This window comes from Macaca nemestrina, chromosome 5 (genome assembly GCF_043159975.1).
Source record: "Macaca nemestrina isolate mMacNem1 chromosome 5, mMacNem.hap1, whole genome shotgun sequence".
In the NCBI taxonomy this organism is placed as follows: domain Eukaryota; kingdom Metazoa; phylum Chordata; class Mammalia; order Primates; family Cercopithecidae; genus Macaca; species Macaca nemestrina.
Window position 1 is genome coordinate 43,931,158 of NC_092129.1, and position 20,489 is coordinate 43,951,646.

At 42.8% G+C, this 20,489-nt stretch overlaps 1 protein-coding gene across 1 annotated transcript in view; it reads left to right on the top strand.

Moving 5' to 3' along the window:
* The window catches only part of LOC105465722 (hdc homolog, cell cycle regulator), a 45,620-nt gene that overhangs the window by 20,701 nt on the left and 4,430 nt on the right, over window positions 1–20,489 (top strand). The window contains exons 2-3 of the mRNA XM_011714307.3: window positions 10,354–11,394; window positions 18,280–18,434. Of these exons, the coding sequence (XP_011712609.1) occupies window positions 10,354–11,394; window positions 18,280–18,434 (1,196 nt within the window). The remainder of the gene's footprint in view (window positions 1–10,353; window positions 11,395–18,279; window positions 18,435–20,489) is intronic.

Sequence of the window (20,489 nt, forward strand, 5' to 3'; positions counted from 1 at the left end):
ATTTCAACTAATCACATACAAATAATATTAATAAAAGCTTCACATTGTGTGCAAAATTTCAGTAAGCATGTTTTCGCAAATTATGTGTGAAGCCATTTCATATTTTCAAAGCTGTCAGGTCAACTGAATTATAAAAATGCTTTCTTACACAGTGGCATCATTTATATTTTTTATATTTTATATGTTTATATTTTATAAATATGTTTATAGTTTATATGTTTTTATTTTCTTATAAACAGAAATAGTAACTTGTAGCAGTATTATGTGAACTCTTCTCATTGCTAGAACTTCTGTAAGGATTTTGGTGACATTTGTATTATTATTATTATTACTTTTTACATTCACCATCATAATTTATAATCTTTATTATAGCTTTTTCTTTTTTTTCTTTGACAGGGTCTGGCTCTGTCATACAGGCTGGTGTGTAGTAGCATGATCTTGGCTCACTGCACCTTCTGCCTCCCAGGCTCAAGCAGTGCTTCCACCTCAGCCTCCTGAGTAGCTGGGACTACAGGCATGCGCCACCACACCAGGCTAATTTTTGTATTTTCTTTTTTTGATAGAAATGAGATCCCACCATGTTGCCCAGGCTGGTTTTGAACTTCTGGGCTGAAGTGACCTTCCTGCCTTGGCCTCTTAAAATGTTGGAATTATAGGCGTGAGCCATTGCATCCAGCCTGTAGCTTTCAAAATATCACCTAAGTGTGCTAATACTGGTGCTGAAAAACATCCCGGAAATCAGTAACTTTGGAACAGAAATTAGATGTGATAAAAGATACCAGGACATGACACACTGTTAATTTATGAAATAAACTCAGAAGTATGAGAGTCAATGCTGATAGAATTAAAAAGTATGAGTAAAGCAGAAATACAGCACAATAACTGCACGTGTCTATGTTCTGAGTGTGCGTTCCCCATACTCTAGACTATGGAATAATCTGTTCTGAATTATGTAAGTTCTTCAGAACCATGTCCCATGAATAAAATGCAGTCATGCTTCATGAAATTGCTGTTACCCATGCTAAGGAAAGATGGCTTAGGTTTAACATATTGTTACAGGACAGGGGTCCTGATCCAGACCCCAAGATAGGGTTCTTGGATCTCACACAAGAAAGAATTCAGGGTGAGTCCGCAGTGCAAAGTGAAAGCAAGTTTGTTAAGAAAGTAAAGGAATAAAAGAATAGCTACTCCATAGACAGAGCAGTCCCAAGGGCTGCTGGTTGCCCACTTTATGGTTATTTCTTGATGATACACTGAACAAGCAGTGTTGCCATGGCATTTGTAAACTGTCATGGTGCTAGTGAGAGTATAGCAATGAGAATGACCAGAGGTCACTCTCGTCGCCATTTTGGGTTTGGTGGGTTTTGACCGGCTCCTTTACTGCAGTCTGTTTCTGTCAGCAAGGTCTTTATGATATGTATTTTGTGCCGACCTCCTGTCTTATCATGTGACTTAGAATGCCTTAACCATCTGGGAATGCAGCCCAGTAGGTTTCAGCCTCATTTTACCCAGCTCGTTTTTAAGGTAGAGTTGCTCTGGTTCACACGCCTCTTGACAATATAACAGAGTACTTATTTGTCTGACACTGGGAAGAACATCTTCACGGGGTTAGAAGAAGATAATTTTGAAGGTCTCCTTTTCCTTCTATTTCTTTGAAACTAGTTAGTAAATATTGAGTGAATTACTTTATGCATGCTGTACTGCTTTGTTGTGAAGAAGCACTCTACTTCTTGCCCCTCATAAGCCTAAAGCACACATAGAAAGTCATGATCGACAAAAGTGTAAGTTGGGAGAGCATGCAAGTGGCAACATTTGGCCCAAGAGTAATATAGAGGGCTGCAGAGAGCGGGATGGTACTTTCCCAGCTAAGAGAGGCTGGCACCTCCCTGGGCTTGGGAAGATGTGGAAGGGATTTGGGATTGGGACAGGATTGAGGCGAGGCACAGGTGGAGGAAGGTGTGTGCCTGCATGTAGCAAAAGGGGGCAAATGAGAAGGGGTGAATATACTGAAGTGCTCAACTCCTGGTGGACTTAGCCAGCCTTGCACTTAACGTGGAGAAAGGAGGATGGATGGCCACTTCCTGGTTGTGACTTTGCTCTGAACTTGTTCAAAATCCCTTGATTTTTATGACAAGTAATATAAAGTGATATGGTGTTTATTAACAATTGCTTATAGTTAAACAGTGCTTGGCCAGGTGCAGTGGCTCACACCTGTGATCCCAGCACTTTGGGAGGCTAAGGCAGGAAGATCACTTAAGCCCAGGAGTTCAAGACCAGCCTGGGTAACAGAGTGAGACCCCCATCTCTACAAAATTTTTTGTATAAAAAATCGGCTGGGGCTGGGCATGGTGGCTCACGCCTGTAATCCCAGCATTTTGGGAGGCTGAGGCAGGCAGATCACGAGGTCAGGAGATCGAGACCATCTTGGCAAACACAGTGAAATCCCGTCTATACTAAAAAATACAAAGAATAAGCTGGGCATGGTGGCGGGTGCCTGTAGTCCCAGCTACTTGGGAGGCTGAGGCAAGAGAATGGTGTGAACTCGGGAGGTGGAGCTTGCAGTGAGCGGAGATCACGTCACTGCACTGCAGCCTGGGCGACAGAGCGAGACTCCATCTCAAAAAAAAAAAAAAAAAAAAAAATCAGCTGGGAGTGGTGGTGTGCATCTGTAGTCCCAGCACCTGTAGTCCCATGCTGAGGTGGGAGGATGGCTTAAGCCTGGCAGGTTGAAGCTGCAGTAAGCCATGACCATGCCACTGCACTCAGTGTGAGCAACAGAGCAAGACCCTGTCTCAAAAAAAAAAAAAAAAAAAAAAAAAAAAAAAAAAATTGTGCGTACATGCCAAGCACTGTTCTAACTACTTTAATAACTTTTTTATTCCTCATGGCAACCCTTTAGGGTTAGTTATTAGGGTATTAATATTATTTCTGGACCAGGCATGGTGGCCCACGCCTACTATAATCCCAGCACTTTGGGAGGCCAAGGTGGGCAGGTCGGGAGTTCAAGACCAACCTGACCAACATGGAGAAGCCCTGTCTCTACTAAACATAGAAAATTAGCCAGGCATGGTGGCACATACCTGTAATCCCAGCTACTTAGGAGGCTGAGGCAGGAGAATTGCTTGAACCTGGGAGGCGGAGGTTACGGTGAGCCGAGATAGCACCATTGCACTCCAGCCTGGGCAACAAGAGCGAAAATCCATCTCAGAAAAAAAAATTGAAAAAAAAAGTTATTTCTGCCATTTTACAGGATTTTACAGGTGAGGAAACAGAGGCACAGGGAAGTTCGGTGATTTGCCAAAGGTCTTTAATAAGTTACAGAGCTGAGTCACATCCAGGCAGGCTGGCTCTGTGTCATGTCGCATAGTCGGGAGTCGGGAAGCTGGAGATGGAGGACACTGGTCAGAAATTCATACCCTAAGAGGACCATGCTCTCTGCAAACAAGGGGATTTGTTCCCACATAAGAGGAATAATCAGCGATCTAATAAAACAGTTTTGAAACCTTACATTTGTAATAACCAGTTCACTTTTACACAGCTAGTATCCCAAGGAACCGGGACTTACACATACATGTCCTTTTTTTTCTCTTTTTTTTTTTTTAAAAAAAGTACCTGGGTGATGTTAGTTTGAGGAAGTGAGGGTGAGGGCCAAGCTCTGTCCTGACAGAGAAGGCCTGGACTGAGTCTGGGAGACCTGGCTGGAGCTCTGTAGCTGCCTCCCCAGCAGCTGGGTTGGTTCTCCCCATGGGTTCACCCTCTCTCTAGCACTATGGTCACAACCAGAGGACTGAGTCTGGTTGGGTCATTCTTTCCTTCGTCAGAAGATTTATTAAACACCTATTTACACAGTAGTGGGTTTACATGGATGGATTTGACTAAGTCGTCCCTACTTTAGATTTTGCCTGGAAAGCCTCGTGTGACTTAAGAAGACCCTCCTTACCTTCGTTCCACCCAACTCCCCACCTGCTTATGATGCAGCTATTTTAAGGAGGATAAAAATATTTAACTCACAGTTAAAAAGCTGAAAATAGCAATGTCCTGTTTATGGGGCTCCTCAGTGAATGAGGTTGTCAGGGGATTTGGGCTCATTGGGCAATCAGTGTGATCCTCCTCTTTCAATAGGTGGGGAGCACAGAGTTCTGAAGTGCTGAGGGCAGGATGCAGGGTAAGAAAGCTGGAGAGACAAGATAGGCTTGGCCCAGGTGACTTCAGCCTAGCTACTCTGTTGTCCAGACTTGAACTCTTGAGATTTTTGCCCAGAATCACATGAACCCTGTTGATTTTAACTTGAGCAGGAGAAACAGAAGCTGGGTACTGAACACTTGATGATGAACCTAAAATACAGGCCTTAGAAGGTTCATATACTTTTTAAAAACAATGCCAGCTCTGTGTAAAGGAGCATTTTTCTGTTTTGCTTGTTAGGTTATCACAGTTTAGATTAATGCCCCAAGGGAAGTTGGTAGCACGAGTGTATGATACCCTTCTCCCATCTCTCCTGTTGAAGATTTAGTTGTATCAGATCAATCTATATTCCATTTATGCCTTTGTGGGACTGCTATTCTCTTTTTTTCTTTGGAGACAAGGTTTCACGCTCTTGCCCAGGCTCACTGCAGCCTCAATTTCCTGGACTCGCTTGATCCTTCTGCCTCAGCCTCCTGAGTAGCTGGGACTACAGGCACATGCCACTGAGCCCAACTAATTTTTAAAAATTTTTGTGGAAATGGGGTCTCACTATGTTGTCCAGGCTGTTCTGTAACTCCTGGCCTCAAGAGATTCTCTGGCATCAGCCTCCCAAGTGCTGGAATTATAGGCATGAGCCACTGTGCCTGGCCATACTTACTTATTTTCTAAATACCTACTGTATGGCATGTTTAAAACATTAGAAAAAGTAGAAAACATTGGAGCAGTTTGCATTTATCTGGGGAGTGAAATACACCAGTGTAAAATTATGGTAGAAGTAGCATATAAGTAAACGTTTTTATGGAACTTTATAGTGTTTCCATGTACATGAACTGAATAGGGCAAGCATTTTATCCCCACTTTACAGATGAGGAAACAAAACTGCTCAATGTCAAACAACTAATCAGGAGCAGACCTGGCACCAAACACCTCTCTTCTATTATTTCCTGCTGCTTTTCCAGTTTGGACAGTGTGTGTGTGTGTGTGTGTGTGTGTGTGTGTGTGTGTGTTTTGTGTGTTGTGTGTGTTGGGGGGGGCGGTGCTAATGAGGGAGGAAAGTGTGTTTGAACCGAGCCTTGAAGGAAATACTGTCCAAGTTTAGAGGCCAACACACCTCGGCAAAAGCATTGTCAGATGTCCTCTGACTATTCCCGAGGGCCCACCCTGTTACGCCATTTTGCCTGTCTCCCCGGGAGCCTCACCCTGCTGGTGTGTAATAGGGTGAGGTGTCTGTTGTGCATATTACTGGGCATATTTAACATGCTCTTGGCCTTGTATTTGTTTTTGAAGCCTACCCGCAAGGCCACATCAAAGTGGCTGACTGTAAACAAGCAGGGCTGGCAAGTTGGAGTGGGGGCTCTTTATACAAGGAAGAGGCTTGCTGGTTAGGAAATAGTGGAGCATGGCTGTGAACATGACAAATACTGTTAAAGGGACAGGGACGGGCACAGCTGTGGTACCTCATCTGTGTTCCATGTGTGCACTTCTGTTAGACTATTAGGGCTCTTAGCTCAAGACCTGGCATGTAGGAAGTGCTCAGTATTGGTTAAATGATATATTTGCTGCTTTTTGAAAAGATACAGAATTTTTCCTCTCTTAATACACCTTTCTTTAATGTGAAAATACTTTTCAAAGAAATATCAAGTCAGTCTCAGCATTTACATTTGGAATATTGTGAAAGCAAATGTTAGTTAGATCTTCCTTTGACCTAATTTGATTTTATTGGTCTTGGGTTAGTAATATTTGGTTATTGTGGTTACATTTCAGTGACATTCACTTCAAGGCTCTTCATTTGAAGGATCAAGATTAAAAAAACTACACTTAATAATTGACCAATTAACATTTTAAAGGCCTGTAAAAGTCACAGCCCAGGTGACTGGTAAATTTACTCAGTTTCAACCACTCTTCTACTTCTTTTTGGTGTGCTTGAGTACATCCAGGTCTGTCTGTCTAGGATTACAGCTCTCTTTTTCCCTTCTGCTCCTCTTGTCGTGTGTGGGTTTGGTGAGCCAGTGTCTTTAATGCGACTTCATTCAACACTGGAGTTGTACAAAGCCTGGGCCCAGTGGTGCCAGGAACACTAAGATGAGTAAAAGGCTTCCTTTCCTGAGTCATCAGCTGGTGAGGATTATGAAGAGAGTCCCCATGATGAGGGACTCAAGTAAGATTGGGGCCAGACCATCGGGGAGGGGAGGGGAAGGGTTGGACTCAGGATAGGGGGCAATCCTGGTAAAATTGGTGTGTAGAGAGGTGGGCCTTGAAGCAGTAGGAGTGGAGAGGAAGTTTACTAGATGCCAGGTGCTTTCTCAGTACTTCATGTGTATAGTTTTTTTCATTTCATTCTTCTGAACCGTTAAAGGTACATTCTGTTGTTTTCTATATCTTATACAGAGGAAACTGACACAAAGAGAAGTAACTTGTCCAAGAGCATGCAGCTCATAAATGGTCCTGCCTGGATTCCAACTCAGGCAGTCTGGTTGCGGAGTCTGAACTGTGAATTGCTGTCAGTGGCTGAATGGGATTTGGACAAATGAAGATTAAGGGGAAGCCACGGTGATCAAATATTAATACATAGAGGTAGACAAATTGGTTTAGGGCCATTTTGCCAAGGCCCTGGAATCCCACACCTGAAGGGGATAATTGTAACATATGACAGAACTAATATTTGCACAGGCTTTATGGGTCCACATTGCCACCACCCTCTGCTGATTGATTTGGTGGAATGTTGTGTCTGTGTTTCAGTGTGCAGGGATAAGGTTGGGAAGGTTGTTGAGTAGAGGAGTCACATGGTTTGTTCCCTCTCGTATGTCTTTAAGCTGTCCTGAGGTTTTGGCCTGCATTCCCTGAGCTCATGAACATGGTTAAGGCTCAGCCTCTGCTGTCTTCTGTCCCTGCCCATGCTCTTTCCCTGCCCTACAGTTACCATGTGGAAAGAGTTTCCTGGAGTCTCCCTGTTTCTGCCTTTTCACCTCACTGTCCACCTCTGCCTGCCCTCTATCATCCCTGAGGAGACAGTGCCCTGGCTCACTGCTCATTTTGGTTGGGACTTTTCAGGCTTATTGCATCCTGTGAGTTCTCAACCAGGGGTGATTTTGCCCCCTAGGGGATACCTGGCAGTGCCTGGAGACACTAAGTGGGGCTGGCTTTTGTGAGATGGACAGTGAGGTTGCTGCTAGGCATCTTACAGGATGGCTCCCACAACAGAGAATGATCCAGCCCAAATGTCTGTAGTGCAGAGGTGGAGAAGCACTGATGTTACTTGGTGCTCTGGGACATTTTGCAGTTCTTCATTCTTTATTTTTTTGAAAGGGAGTCTCACTGTGCCACTCAGGCTGGAGTGCAGTAGCGTAGTCTCTACTCACTACAACCTTCGTCTCCCGATTCAAGCGATTCTCCCACCGCAGCCTGCTGAGTAGCTGGGATTACAGGTGTGCGCCACTACACCCAGCTAATTTTTGTATTTTTAGTAGAGATGGGGTTTCACCATGTTGGCCAGGTTGGTATCGAGCTTCTGACCTCAGGTGATCCACCCGCCTCGGCTTCCCAAAGTGCTGGGATTACAGGTGTAAGCCACTGCGCTGTCCCCTAACTGCCTGGACGTAATTCTCTCCTGACTTGTTTTTCAGTAAATTCTTAGTTCATTTCTTACCAATCTCTGCAGGGGAATCTTCTCCTCCAGCCTTGGTTCCAGTCCTTGCATCCCAGGATTCTTTTCCCGGCCTCTGGTCTCTGCCCACTCCTCACATTTTTCTTGGGCATCTCATTAGTCCTAGGGATTTGACCTTCATCTGTGGCTGAGTGACTCCACATCTGTATTCACAGCTCTAGATGTCTTGAACTCCAGTCAAATTCATGTGTTCTCCACCTCCGTGGTGCACAGGCACTTCCAAGTCGGTGGGTCTTAAGTAGGGCAGCCCTAAGACTTCTTCATCCTCCCTGCCCCGCTCCCACATTGCTGTCCATCAGCATTCTCTCTCTCTCTCTGTGTCTTCTCATGCTGCTCCTGAAGCACAGGCACTCATCATTTCTCAACCTGCAGCACCCTCCCTCTGGCCTCCCTACTTCCAGTCCTGTACCCCACTCTGCCACCGGGGAAGCTTTCTACAGCAGAACTCTGAGGCTGGGAGTCTGACTTTAGCTTCTGTCATCTATACACATAATCTAAACTGCTTCATGACCAAGCCCAGTGGTTCCCAATTGGGAGAGTAGTATTGCCCCCCAAAGGGGCCCTTCGAAAGTGTTACGAACGTTGGGGGTATCATGATGGGGAAGGTGGGGTAGGTGGGCTACAGATACTGAGTGCTCAGGCCCAGTGATGCTTCTTGCAGTGTGCTGTGCAGATGCTTCTTGCAGATGCTTCTTGCAGCGCATTACAGGAAGAGAATTGTCCAGATTACAGGAAGAGGGCACTTAATAATAGTGCCCTCATTAAGAAGTGGTGATGTAGTTTTTAGCTTCTGCCTAGAGGATTAGGAGAGAAATGCTGAGCACTGGTCCTGGAGAGTACTTACTTTGGGGATCAGGAGGCAAAAGAACTGCATGGTATAAAACACTACGGAAATGCAAGCAAGAGTGTAAGGGAGTGATGAATTGTATTGAAAATTGTAGAAATGCCAAGACACAAGTGGGGAAGTCTGTTAGTTGTGTGACTCCCTGAAGCACCCTTCTCATCCCGGCCTGTAAGCCGCACCAGCCCCCACTCATACAACCGGCAGCCACTCTTTTGGGCCTGTGGCAACAGGTATGCTTCCTTGGTCCTGCACTATGAGACTCTCAGTCTCCCTGTTTGGCCCCACATTTGGTCAGTTTTGCCATCTCTGCCTTAGCCCCTTTCCACCTCTGGCCACCCATTACACAGCTTCTTTTATAAATAAAAATATCGCAAGCTGTGTCACAGTCAGTTAACGACAAGAACAGCAGCAACTACATTAGTAATCCTTTATGTGCCAGGTACTGTGCTAAACTCTATAAGCATTTCTTATTTAATCTTCAGAAAATCTCTATAAGGTAGCTACTATAATTATGCCCATTTAGGGTTGAGGAAATTGAAGATTAAACAGATGAAATAACCAGTTCACTTTTACACAGCTAGTATCCCATGGAACTGGGACTTACACATGCATGTCCTTTTATTTGTCATTTTAAAAAACAGATTTTATTTTTTAGAGCAGATTTAAGTTCACAGAAAAACTGGAAGTACAGAGTGTTGCCATATACGTCCTGCCCTCCTCCAGCCTCCCCCACTATGAACACAGAATAGTCCATGTGTTAGAATCGATGAACCTACATTGACACATCTTTGTCACTTAATTTCATAATTGGCATTAGGGTTCCCTTTTGGTGGTGTACATCCTATGGATTTTGACAAATGTATAATGACATGTATCTGCCATTATAGTATCATAGGAATAGATTCACTGCCCTAAAAATCCTCTGTTTCACTTGCTCATCCCCCACCCCCCGTGGCAACCACTTGTTGTTTTTTTTTTTTTTCACGACTCTATCATGTCTTTTTGACATTTTAGAAATAAATTCTAAGTTCAGATGTTCAGTTATCATTGAATATCTATAAGGAATCAGTGGAGTTCCCATATCCATGAATCATGTTTATTTCTTAAGAATTGGGTTAGTGGATTCTACTTTCTGTCACCATGTTTTCTGTCCTTTCTGGGAACCGGCTTGGCTATTTGCACCATGTGTGGGACATGTACTTAAGAAAGAGTATAACTATGTTATTCCCACTTCCTGTCCTGATAGCTTTGGAAGAATTCTGGTTTTTTCCTTCACAGCCCGTCTTTGTAATTTTGTTTAGACCAACAAATTAGTTTGATCCATTATCCCTGACATTAGGTGTCAAACCACCTTAGATGAGAAATGGGCATGAGTTCGTCTGTGTTTCAGCATCTTTCTGGTATTCAGGACAGCCTAAAGGTCGGGATGAAGGGCTTTGAAGGCCCTTTTTAGAGATTCCACCGGACTGGTTGGTTAAGTAGTGATGAAGCTACTTATATTATTCCCTGGTTCACTGGAGTGATTCATCTTTAAAGGAACCCTGGAACTGCCTTTCATTATATTCATGTATTAGAAAAACCTTACACCATACTGTTGCAAGTACAGGTTGAGTATCCCTAATCCAAAAACCTGAAATCTGTTCTCTCTCTATTCCTCCCCCAGAAGCCCCATGTGCCACTCCCTTGATCTGCAGCTTCGGGAGGCCAGTGGACCTGGAGAAGGACGACTACCAGAAGGTGGTGTGCAACAACGAGCACTGCCCCTGCAGCACCTGGATGCACCTGCAGTGCTTCTACGAGTGGGAGAGCAGCATCCTCGTCCAGTTCAACTGCATCGGCCGTGCGCGCAGCTGGAATGAGAAGCAGTGCCGCCAGAACATGTGGACAAAGAAGGGCTACGACCTGGCCTTCCGCTTCTGCTCCTGCCGCTGTGGCCAGGGCCACTTGAAGAAGGACACAGACTGGTACCAGGTGAAGCGGATGCAGGACGAGAAAAAGAAGAAGTCTGGCTCCGAGAAGAACACAGGGAGGCCCCCTGGTGAGGCGGCGGAGGAGGCAAAAAAGTGCAGGCCGCCAAATAAGCCCCAGAAAGGCCCGAGCCACGACCTCCCCCGCCGGCATTCCATGGACCGGCAGAACTCCCAGGAGAAGGCAGTGGGTGCCACGGCTTACGGTGCCCGCTCCCCCGGCGGCTCCCCGGGCCAGTCCCCACCCACGGGCTACTCCATCCTCTCTCCCGCCCACTTCAGCGGCCCCCGCTCCTCCAGATACCTCGGGGAGTTCTTAAAGAACGCCATCCATCTGGAGCCTCACAAGAAGGCCATGACCGGGAGCCATGTGTTCAGAAATGCCCACTTTGATTACAGCCCTGCGGGGTTGTCAGTTCACAGGGGGGGACACTTCGACACCCCCGTGCAGTTCCTTCGGCGGCTGGACCTCTCCGAGCTCCTCACTCACATCCCCAGGCATAAGCTGAACACTTTCCACGTGCGCATGGAAGACGATGCCCAAGTGGGCCAGGGGGAGGACTTGCGGAAGTTCATTCTGGCCGCGCTCAGTGCCAGCCACAGAAACGTAGTAAACTGTGCCCTGTGCCACCGGGCACTCCCGGTGTTCGAACAATTCCCACTGGTGGATGGAACTCTGTTCCTAAGCCCGTCCAGACATGATGAGATCGAATATGATGTTCCTTGTCACCTTCAAGGTATAGGTGTTAATTCACCTTGCCTGCTTTCTGTTTGTTAAAAACCAAACAGCAAACAAGACGGATTGCTCTATTTTGGCTTAGTTTTCACCAATGTTGTTTCTTTGTTCTAGTCAGGTGCTAGGTAACATTTGAATATTTCAGCTTCGCCCAGTGACGTGGTGATTTTTTACTCTGATGTGGCAGTACCAAGTACAGTTGTCCTAGTGGATAATTTTGTGTGTGTGTTCTGTAATTTGAAGAGAGGATTGCTGGCGTGTGGTTTTGCATAATGGGGAAGGAAGTTAGTGGAGTTTTTGCATATTTGTCACTTACTGTAAACCTGTTTAATGGGTCCAACTAGCCGTGCATCCTCTTTGATCCTTATAACAGCGAGGAAAAGCAGTGATCAGAAAAGGGCCAAGGTGTTTTTAGATTAGTTGAATTAATTTTGAAGTTATGAAAGATGAGACTGTCTTGATAGCAGCAAAAGGTAAACAGGATTATTGAAAGCTCAGGCATTAGCCTGGTGGTGGTGGTGGATGGAGGGAGGGGCGATGGGGAAGCTTATTATTCCTATGGATGACATGTAAGGACTTAGTATGTTTCAGCCATAAATTGAATAAGATGAGGTTGGTTAGTATAAGAAATCTGTCAGTTCATATACAACTACTGAACTTCCATAAAGGTGAGACACATCACATATAACATGTTTATACTTTAAATGTGTGCTAAAAAGCTTGTTGTAAAAATGATATATCCCTACGTGTCTCCTTCCCGCCAACCCTGCTGTGTCAGTACCCAGACAAACATTTTCAAATCTTAGCTTATGCTTCAAGTTTTTAACATCATGATTGTAAATACTGCTGTCTTCATTCTCCAGTTTTACATATTATCTGTTTATTGACTGACTTTGAAGGTGGATGACTATGCATCCCCCTCCTCCTCCCTCTCAGGATGAGATACCACAATTCTTGGTTAAATCCTTAATGTTTACTAACGTGAATATATATTTAATATTGAGCCAAGAAGTATGGGGTTTTTTCTTATTATATAGTACCGTATATTCTAGGACTCCTTTTGTTTTTATTAGGATTAATTGATTATTTTCATTTGCATAGGTTTTTTTTTTAATAACCTTGGCTAGTTCTCACTCTCCAGCAGCTTTACAAACCATCTTTCAGAAACATTTCCACATACCTGTCAGATTTTTTTGGAAAAAAAAAATTTTGCCCCTGAAAATGCCCCTCATGGAGACTCTTACCCTCCTGCTTCTACCTGTCCTGGTGCACTCAGGACCTGGTGTACCACATTGCTGTCCTTCTAGGAATGCCTTCATTTCTGTCCTATTTTTTAAAATCTTGTTTCCTGGATCTCAGTATTTTATTTTTTCTCGGTTTGTTCTCTCAGCTTTTAGGAAACATCCCCCAGGAGCTTTTTGAGAAAGGGAATAGATGATTTGAGACTTTGAACATCTTGAGAGTATCTTGATTTTATCTTCACTCTTCATTGCTATTTAGCTGGGTGTAGTCTTCTAAGTTATACATATTTTGCCCTCGGAATTTTGAAGACATTTCTTTACTGTCTCCCATCTTACAATGTCGCTATTTTGAGAGGCCTGATGTTACTCTTATTCCTGTCTTTGCCTCCATCTCCACCCCTCCATGAAGGTTTTAAGATTTTCTTCATATATCCCTAATGTTCTGAAATTTCACCATATGCTGGTCTTTTACACAGTTTTCTCTGTTTGTTGTGCTTTCTGCACTCTCTTGGCCCTTTGGCTCTATAAAGTTACCATCTTCCATTTGGAGAAATTTGTTGTTGTATTATTTCTTTGATAATTTCCTCTACCCTATTTTTACTTTTAAAAAATTCTGTGAAACTCTGTATTAATCAGACATTAGACCCCTTAGATTATCTTTTGTTGGAGTGGAGAACTCCTTTATTTTATATATAATAAAGGATATATAATATATACATGGCCCTGTTCATCTCTTTTTTCTGCTTTATGGAAAATTTCCTTGACTTTTTATTCTGGTGTTTTTACGGAGTTTAAAATTTTCTGTTCTTACATTTTTGATTTCCAAGAGCTCCTTTTAATAGCATGCTCTTCTTGTTTCATGTATGTAATTTCCTGTGCTACCTTTCTGAGCAAGGAAAGGGAGCTGAAATTGCAGAGAGAGTAGTCTCGTTCATTTTGAGAATTGTAACTAACTTTACCTTATATCTTTTAGCATTTGTTATAAAGCAGAACATTCCAAAACTTAGTGGTTTAAAAGGATAATTTAATGACTTCTCACAATTCTGTGGGTGGATTGATTAGGACAGTTAGGTTGGCTTAGGGGGTCTCAGCCGGAATGACTTGTCTTATGTTCCATGTAGTTTCATCTTCCAATAGGCTAGCTTGGACTTTTTCACATGGTGCTCTCAGGATAGCATTCAAGAGATATGAGTGGAAGCTGCAGAGTCTGTCTCTAGAGGCTTAAGCTTGGAACTGAGTAACATCACTCCTGTCACATTTTGTTCATCAGCATAAGTCCTAAGTCTAGCCCAGGTTCAGATGATGCTGAAATACTCTGTTTTTTGATGGAAAGTGCTGCATAGAATTTATGGTTGTTTGTAATTTATTGCCCCCTACGATCTCCCTACAAACTCCCCAGTGCTTGTCCAGTTTCAGAGCTTAACCATTTACTATCCCTCACTGCACTTTCTGACTTCATATAGTTTGGTTCAGGGTTGAAATAACTTCATTGTTTCATGATGGAGTTTGTGTTTTTGTTTTTTTAATCCTGTTTAGGGGTAATTTTAGAGGGAAGTGGATGGAAACACCTTTATTTCTCCATCATAAAACTTGAAACATTTTTTATGAAGATGAATATGGGTACAGCATATATGAGAATAGTAGTGTTCTTTTTCTATCTGTAATGGACAAATTATTTTCATGTAATCCATTCATCTGTTGATCAAACTTACGGATTTCACACATTCTGGGTACTATCAGTTCTTGCTTGTCATCAATTTATAATCTTAGGATAAGATGCTTTTATAAAATGTAACTTACCAGGCTTCAAGTTCTAGTATCACACCTGGATATGATGTACATTAAGTATCCTTTAATTTCCAGAGGAAGGGACCACTTTGGCTGGGTTCATAAAAAGAGGCAGCATGAATGCTGATGTCAAAAGGTGGGCTGGATCTTGGTAAGCAGAGGGTCTACCCAGGTCAGGTGTTTGTTGATGAGGAGGGAGTGCCTGCAAGCAAAGGAAGGGTGGTTAAAAAGAAGAGGGGCAGGTTGTGATCAGGAGATAGGGAGAGAACTGGTTGGAGCCAAGGGTGTTCTAGAGTGGGAAAGGAGTAAGATAGGGAGAGAATAGATTGCAGAAGTACTTTCAAGCCATAATAAAGAGCTTTGCTATATGTTCTTTATGAATGTGAATGGACAGATTTTCAACGTTTTTTTAAAGCAGGCAGTCACGTGGAGGAAAGGGACAGGAAAGGGGTTTGAAAGGGGTGGGATCTACAGACAGAGTTGAGACTTTGTAGTCTAGATGCAAGGATATAAAAGAATGCTAAGGTGTGGACAGAATGGAAGGGAGGGGATATTGTCAAGAGGTTATTTTAAAGAAAAATTATAGCTTGTAAATTCAGAAACAAAATTCACTTTGTTTCTAGACCAGATAAATGGTGGAAGAGTAGAGAAAGGAGATGGGTAGGTAAAGGTGGAGAAAGGGCCTGGTTTTGGGGGCAGAAGATGAGGTTCGTGAGTCTTGGGTTTGAAGGGATGTTAGGACTTTTGTGTGGAGATGTCTAGCAGACACAGTTAAAAATAAGCATTTGAGTTGAACACTGGGGAGTTTGTAACAGTGGTGGTTAAAATCCTAAGGGTGGAAGAGCTCTTGGATAGGAAGAAAAGAGAAAGAAAAGGAAGGAGGATATGATAAATCCATGACCAAATCTTGAGGGTACTTTGCAAGGAGCAGATGAAGAAAGAGGTAAAAATTAGGCCGAAGTACTTGTGTGTGTGTATATACACATCAAAACACAGACATACATAAATAGATAATGCGCACATTAGATGTGCATTACAAAGATACTGAGAAGTTGAACGTTTGATATAAAACCTGAAGATCAGGGTATTTAATTATTACCAGAGAAGTCATCATTGCCACAAGTGAGTCCTTGACCACATGTCGGCATTTTTATTGCCACATCTTTGAGAAATCCATGCCATCTTATTTGTAGTAAGAAAATGTAAATCATGTCTTTAATCACCAATTACTGACCATGCATTCTTCCATTTTCCTTTCCTTTCCTCTCCTCCCCTCCCCTCCCCTGCCCTCCCCTCCCCTCCCCTCCCCTGCCCTGCCCTCCTCTCTTTTCTTTTCTTTTTTCTTTTCTTTTCTTTTTTTTCTTTTCTATCTCACTCTGTCACCCTGGCTGGAAAGCAACAGAGTGATCATAGCTGCTGCAGCCTTGGACTGCTCAGCTCAAGCAGTGCTCCTGCCCAGCTTCTCCAGTAGCTAGGACTACAGGCTCAAGCTACCACTTGGCTTATTTAATTTTTTTAAACTTTGTTGTTGTTGTTGTTGTTTTGGCCTCCCAAAGTGCTGGGATTACAGGCATGAGCCACTGTGCCCAGCCTTAAACTTTTTTAAGAGGTGGGGTCTCACTGTATTATTGCCCAGGCTGGTCTTGAACTCCTGGCCTCAAATGATCATCCCATTTCAGCCTCCCAAAGTGCTAGGATTACAGGCATGAGCCACTGTGCCTAGCCCGACCACGTGTTTTAAAAAGCATTTTCAACTCCAATAGAAGGGCCACACTACACTGCAGGCCACAGGATTGCATAGCGTGCAGGGCTGACACAATGCTGCAGTACTTGCTGTGTCCAGTGGCCCTCTCTGGATTACTACTTCCTTGCCCTGCCCTTTACCCCTCACTGCCCTCCCCGGACTCTGTCTCTGGACTTTGTTTGCTCTCTTTTCCTCTGAAAATAGGTTTTGTTTAGCTTTAATAATTTATTAAGATTGATCTAATTAAGAAGTTCTTATTGGGCTTCTTTACCACTTTGAACCACATGTGATTGTTCTCCAGAGAATCGGCTTTTGGTTTAAATTCACAAAGGGTTTAGAAATTCAAAATTCTCTGTGGTCAGGACAATGTTTAGTAGAACTGAAACAAATCTAGACTGAGTCCAGACCAAGTGTTCCTGTGAGTTTACCTGTAGGTTATGGATCCAAGAGACATGAATCAGTCTGGACTTGCTACTTAATTATCTCATGAACTTGGGCAAGCTGCTCAGCTTCTAAGCCTCACTTCCTACTCTCAGAAGTGGGAGCAACAGTAATGCCTATTTTGTAATGGTGCTGTTAGGGTTAAATGAAATGATTCACATGGAGCTGGTAACATAGTGCCATACCCTCGGTTAACTCTTAGTAAAAGTTACTCTGTCTTCATCATTATGGTCATTGTTAGCAACACCTGACTTCTGTGTCTAAGGCTGCCCTTACCCTTCTTAGCTGTGACCTCTGTACCTGTGAATGTTTGGGAATTGCATTGAGTAAGCAGGATGAAGAGTGCAAATGAAGTTGTTTCCAGTGGCTCCTGGATCCTTGAATGGACTTCCTAACATGCCCCAAGGCTAGAGTAGATGGGGCATGTGAGACCCTTTTATTTTCAATGCCATAGAGCAGAGGTGGGCGGCATTTCAAGAAGTTCTTGTCATCCTTCCCCTTTTTGGCATAAAGGCCCCCAAGGTTATGCTGTCTTTGGCTGTTAACATGCCCCATCCATTTACCCAACATACGCTTACAAAGTGCTTTCCACATCCTAGACATTGTGATAGTCACTGAGTCTACAAGGATGAATAAGACATGGTTCTTGCACTGAAGGAGTAAGGGGGTCATGCAAGCAAATGCGAACGAAGGGCTCCCCCTAAGTACTGTAGATGGAACATACATACCTTTCCATTGGGTAGGGAGCAGGTTGGTCCTTACTACTGAGTGCTGAAGACCCATAGTCTGACTGATGGCAGTGAGCAGCACATTCTGAATATGAGGCCACTTAGGATTATGTGTTCTCCTGATGGTAGTTTTTTACATGGGGAAGCGCCCTGGGTCCCACACAGAGAGCAGAAATGTTGCTGTTATATGTTGCCTGGGCAGATTCTGGGCATTCTGACTTTTCCCTAATTATTTAAACTGTGATGCTTCCATATACACTAGGATGACATCTTTCCTTTATAAACATTAAGATGTTATCAAATAATGGAGGGGGATCATGTTGTAACTTTTAAGAGCTCAGTGAATAAAATGTTGAACTTCTTTTAAAAAATTACAAGTAAGATACAATTCTGGTTCCTAAATTAGATGTGGTGATGGCTGAGCATTTTGAGAACAAGGATAGTTAACATAGTAATTTTGGTTGTGGTGTAATTTTGGGCTATCAGTCCCCAAGACAGACTTGATTTTTATGATGGACTTGTCAGGGGGTGAGAGCTTGTGACAAGACCAATGTTATTGGTTAAGTCTATATGCTAAACATAAAGTTTTGAGCAGGAAGTCCTGCGTAAATACAGTACAGGCTGGTTTTGAGTATATGTGGCTTTTGTTTCTTGAATTTGGATGGACCCATTATGTAAGTCCAGCAGCACTTTTTGGAAAAGCAAATTGAAGCCAAGTTTTTAATACGCTTGAACTTAAAATACATGTTTTATTGACAATAACCAGTAGTTCATCATTATCCTGAAAGGACAGCTTGTGTACTAAATATTGATTTTTCTTTTTATATTTATCCAAAAGATAAAATCTTTGCTTATAATTGGTAGATGAAACATTTTTTATCCCCTTGGAGATGAAACATGATTTCCATGATGGCCACTCAGAGCCTTGTGTCTTCTGTGCACAGGGAGACTCATGCACCTGTATGCGGTGTGCGTGGACTGCCTGGAAGGGGTTCACAAGATCATCTGCATCAAGTGTAAGTCACGGTGGGATGGCAGCTGGCACCAGCTGGGCACTATGTATACCTACGACATTCTGGCTGCCTCTCCATGTTGTCAGGTAGGTATTGAACACACTGAGGGAGCAGTGGGTGATACTAGGCTTCTGTCCCCAAGTGAATGTAGGGAAGATGCTTCTGGCAATAAAGAAGAAATTCAGTCTAGCAATGATGGCTGAGTTACTACTTGTAATGTAGTCATTTAGTGGAATACTGTGCAGTCATTAAAAGGGATAGTGTATAACATATAATTATGTGGGAAGCATTTCCAGTATATTAGGTCAAAAGAATGGGTTATAAAATGGCATAATAATATGCTTGCATTTGTAAGTAAGTGAGCATGAAAAGGGAATTGCTAACCTGTTACCAGATGGTCTCAGAGGTGGGAGGCTGAAAGATGCCTTTAGTTCTCTTTTTCCTTGAGTATATTTTCTAAGATTCTGTATGATTAGCTTATACTAAATTTATAATAGAAAAAAAGTTACTCAAAAGGAAGAAAGTCACTTTCTTAAATAGGATTTTCTTGTTGTTTTCTTTCTGTGGGATAGTACAGTTATCTAGGAATTGCCTGTCTTGTAAGGTGTTTGAGGTTGTAATCCTTAAAGCACTCCTAAAAGGAGGCATTGTCTCATGCTATGAGAACATCTGAAATTTAGCTGTCATCAGAAAAAGAGGGAGGTATTCACATATGAGAACACAAATAACCTATAGAATCACAGGAGACAAAATCCTTGGAAATATCTTGCTTTATTTCCAAGTGCTTGGGAAAGAAAATAGCTTGTTACATAATTCCTTGATACTGTCATGGGCAGGAGAGAAATTTTTCTTTGCTCTAAAGTGTTCCAGCCTGGTTTTGTAGTGCAAATAGCTGATACATACTTTATTAGTTACTGTATAGTTTTATGTCTTTAGCATTATGGCTTGATTTTTCTAAAGAGAATATCTTTACTGTTATCAGTAGTTATTCACTGTAGCATTTTACGATAGTTATTATGCCTTAATGCCAGCTCATGAGGGAAACCAGAGGAAGTAGCTCCCCTCTGCACATACAGCGTGGAGGATTATCTTTTAAATTAAAGAAATAAGGAAGCGAAAGAACGTTTGAGCCTGTTAACTCAGAAGATTAGCACTGGAAAGGACCTGGGATCTAGACCAACCTCCTTATTTCCTCATACAATGGAGGCCTACAAACTTGGGATGTTTTACCCAGGTCTACATACATTGTGTCACAGCCATGACCGCACCGTGTGACTCCTGTTCTGGTGGTCTTTGTGATGCACCATTGAAAGGCAATGAGATTATTTCCATGTCTTTAGGAAGAAAAACAGAACAGCATCCTGCCACACCCAGCCTCTTGGTATTCATCATGCACTGTATTTCTTCCTTAAAACAATTGAAGCCCAGACCTTTCTTTTCTGGCACCCTACTGAAATGGAAAATATGTTCGAATCCTATTAATTTAAAAAAAATCTGTGAGGATACAAGTGTTAGACGCTACTAATGAATCAAGAGAAGTCTTCAATAAGATGTAGCCAAAAATAAGCAATAATTGATTCTTAGAAAGGCATAACAGGGTGAAGACAGGTTTGCTCAGAATCACACTTTTAATCAGAGAGATTACATAGTTGAAAGAGTGTTTATCTCAGGTTACAGGAAAGTAGTTCCTGCAGTGGTTGGGGATCAGCAGGCTGCTTTGGTTCACTCCAGCCTTGCTGCTTTCTAAGCGTAGTCTTGGGCATGGTGCTTTATCACATGTGCCTCAGTTGCATTATCTAAAAGTCAGCTAATACTACCTACCTCCCAGGAGTATTTTGAGAGCAAGTTGAGATTATACTTTTTAAGTACATTTTTTAAATGAGTCTAAATTTAGTCTGTTTTATTTATAATTTCTGGTTATTCACTTAAGTCCTGGACCCATTGCTGAAAGGTTCCAGGACTGTGCTGTTAAGGAGAGGCTAGGCATGAGTGAAGATGCAGGGTGCTGGGAACTCCAGAAGCCTCAGACCAGCACCACACTTCCTGGATTGTTAATTTTACTTGAGTATCTTGGGAAATTTTATTTTTACGTCAAAGAAAATGCAAGTTTTATATAGAGTAGAATGAAAAATGAAATTTTA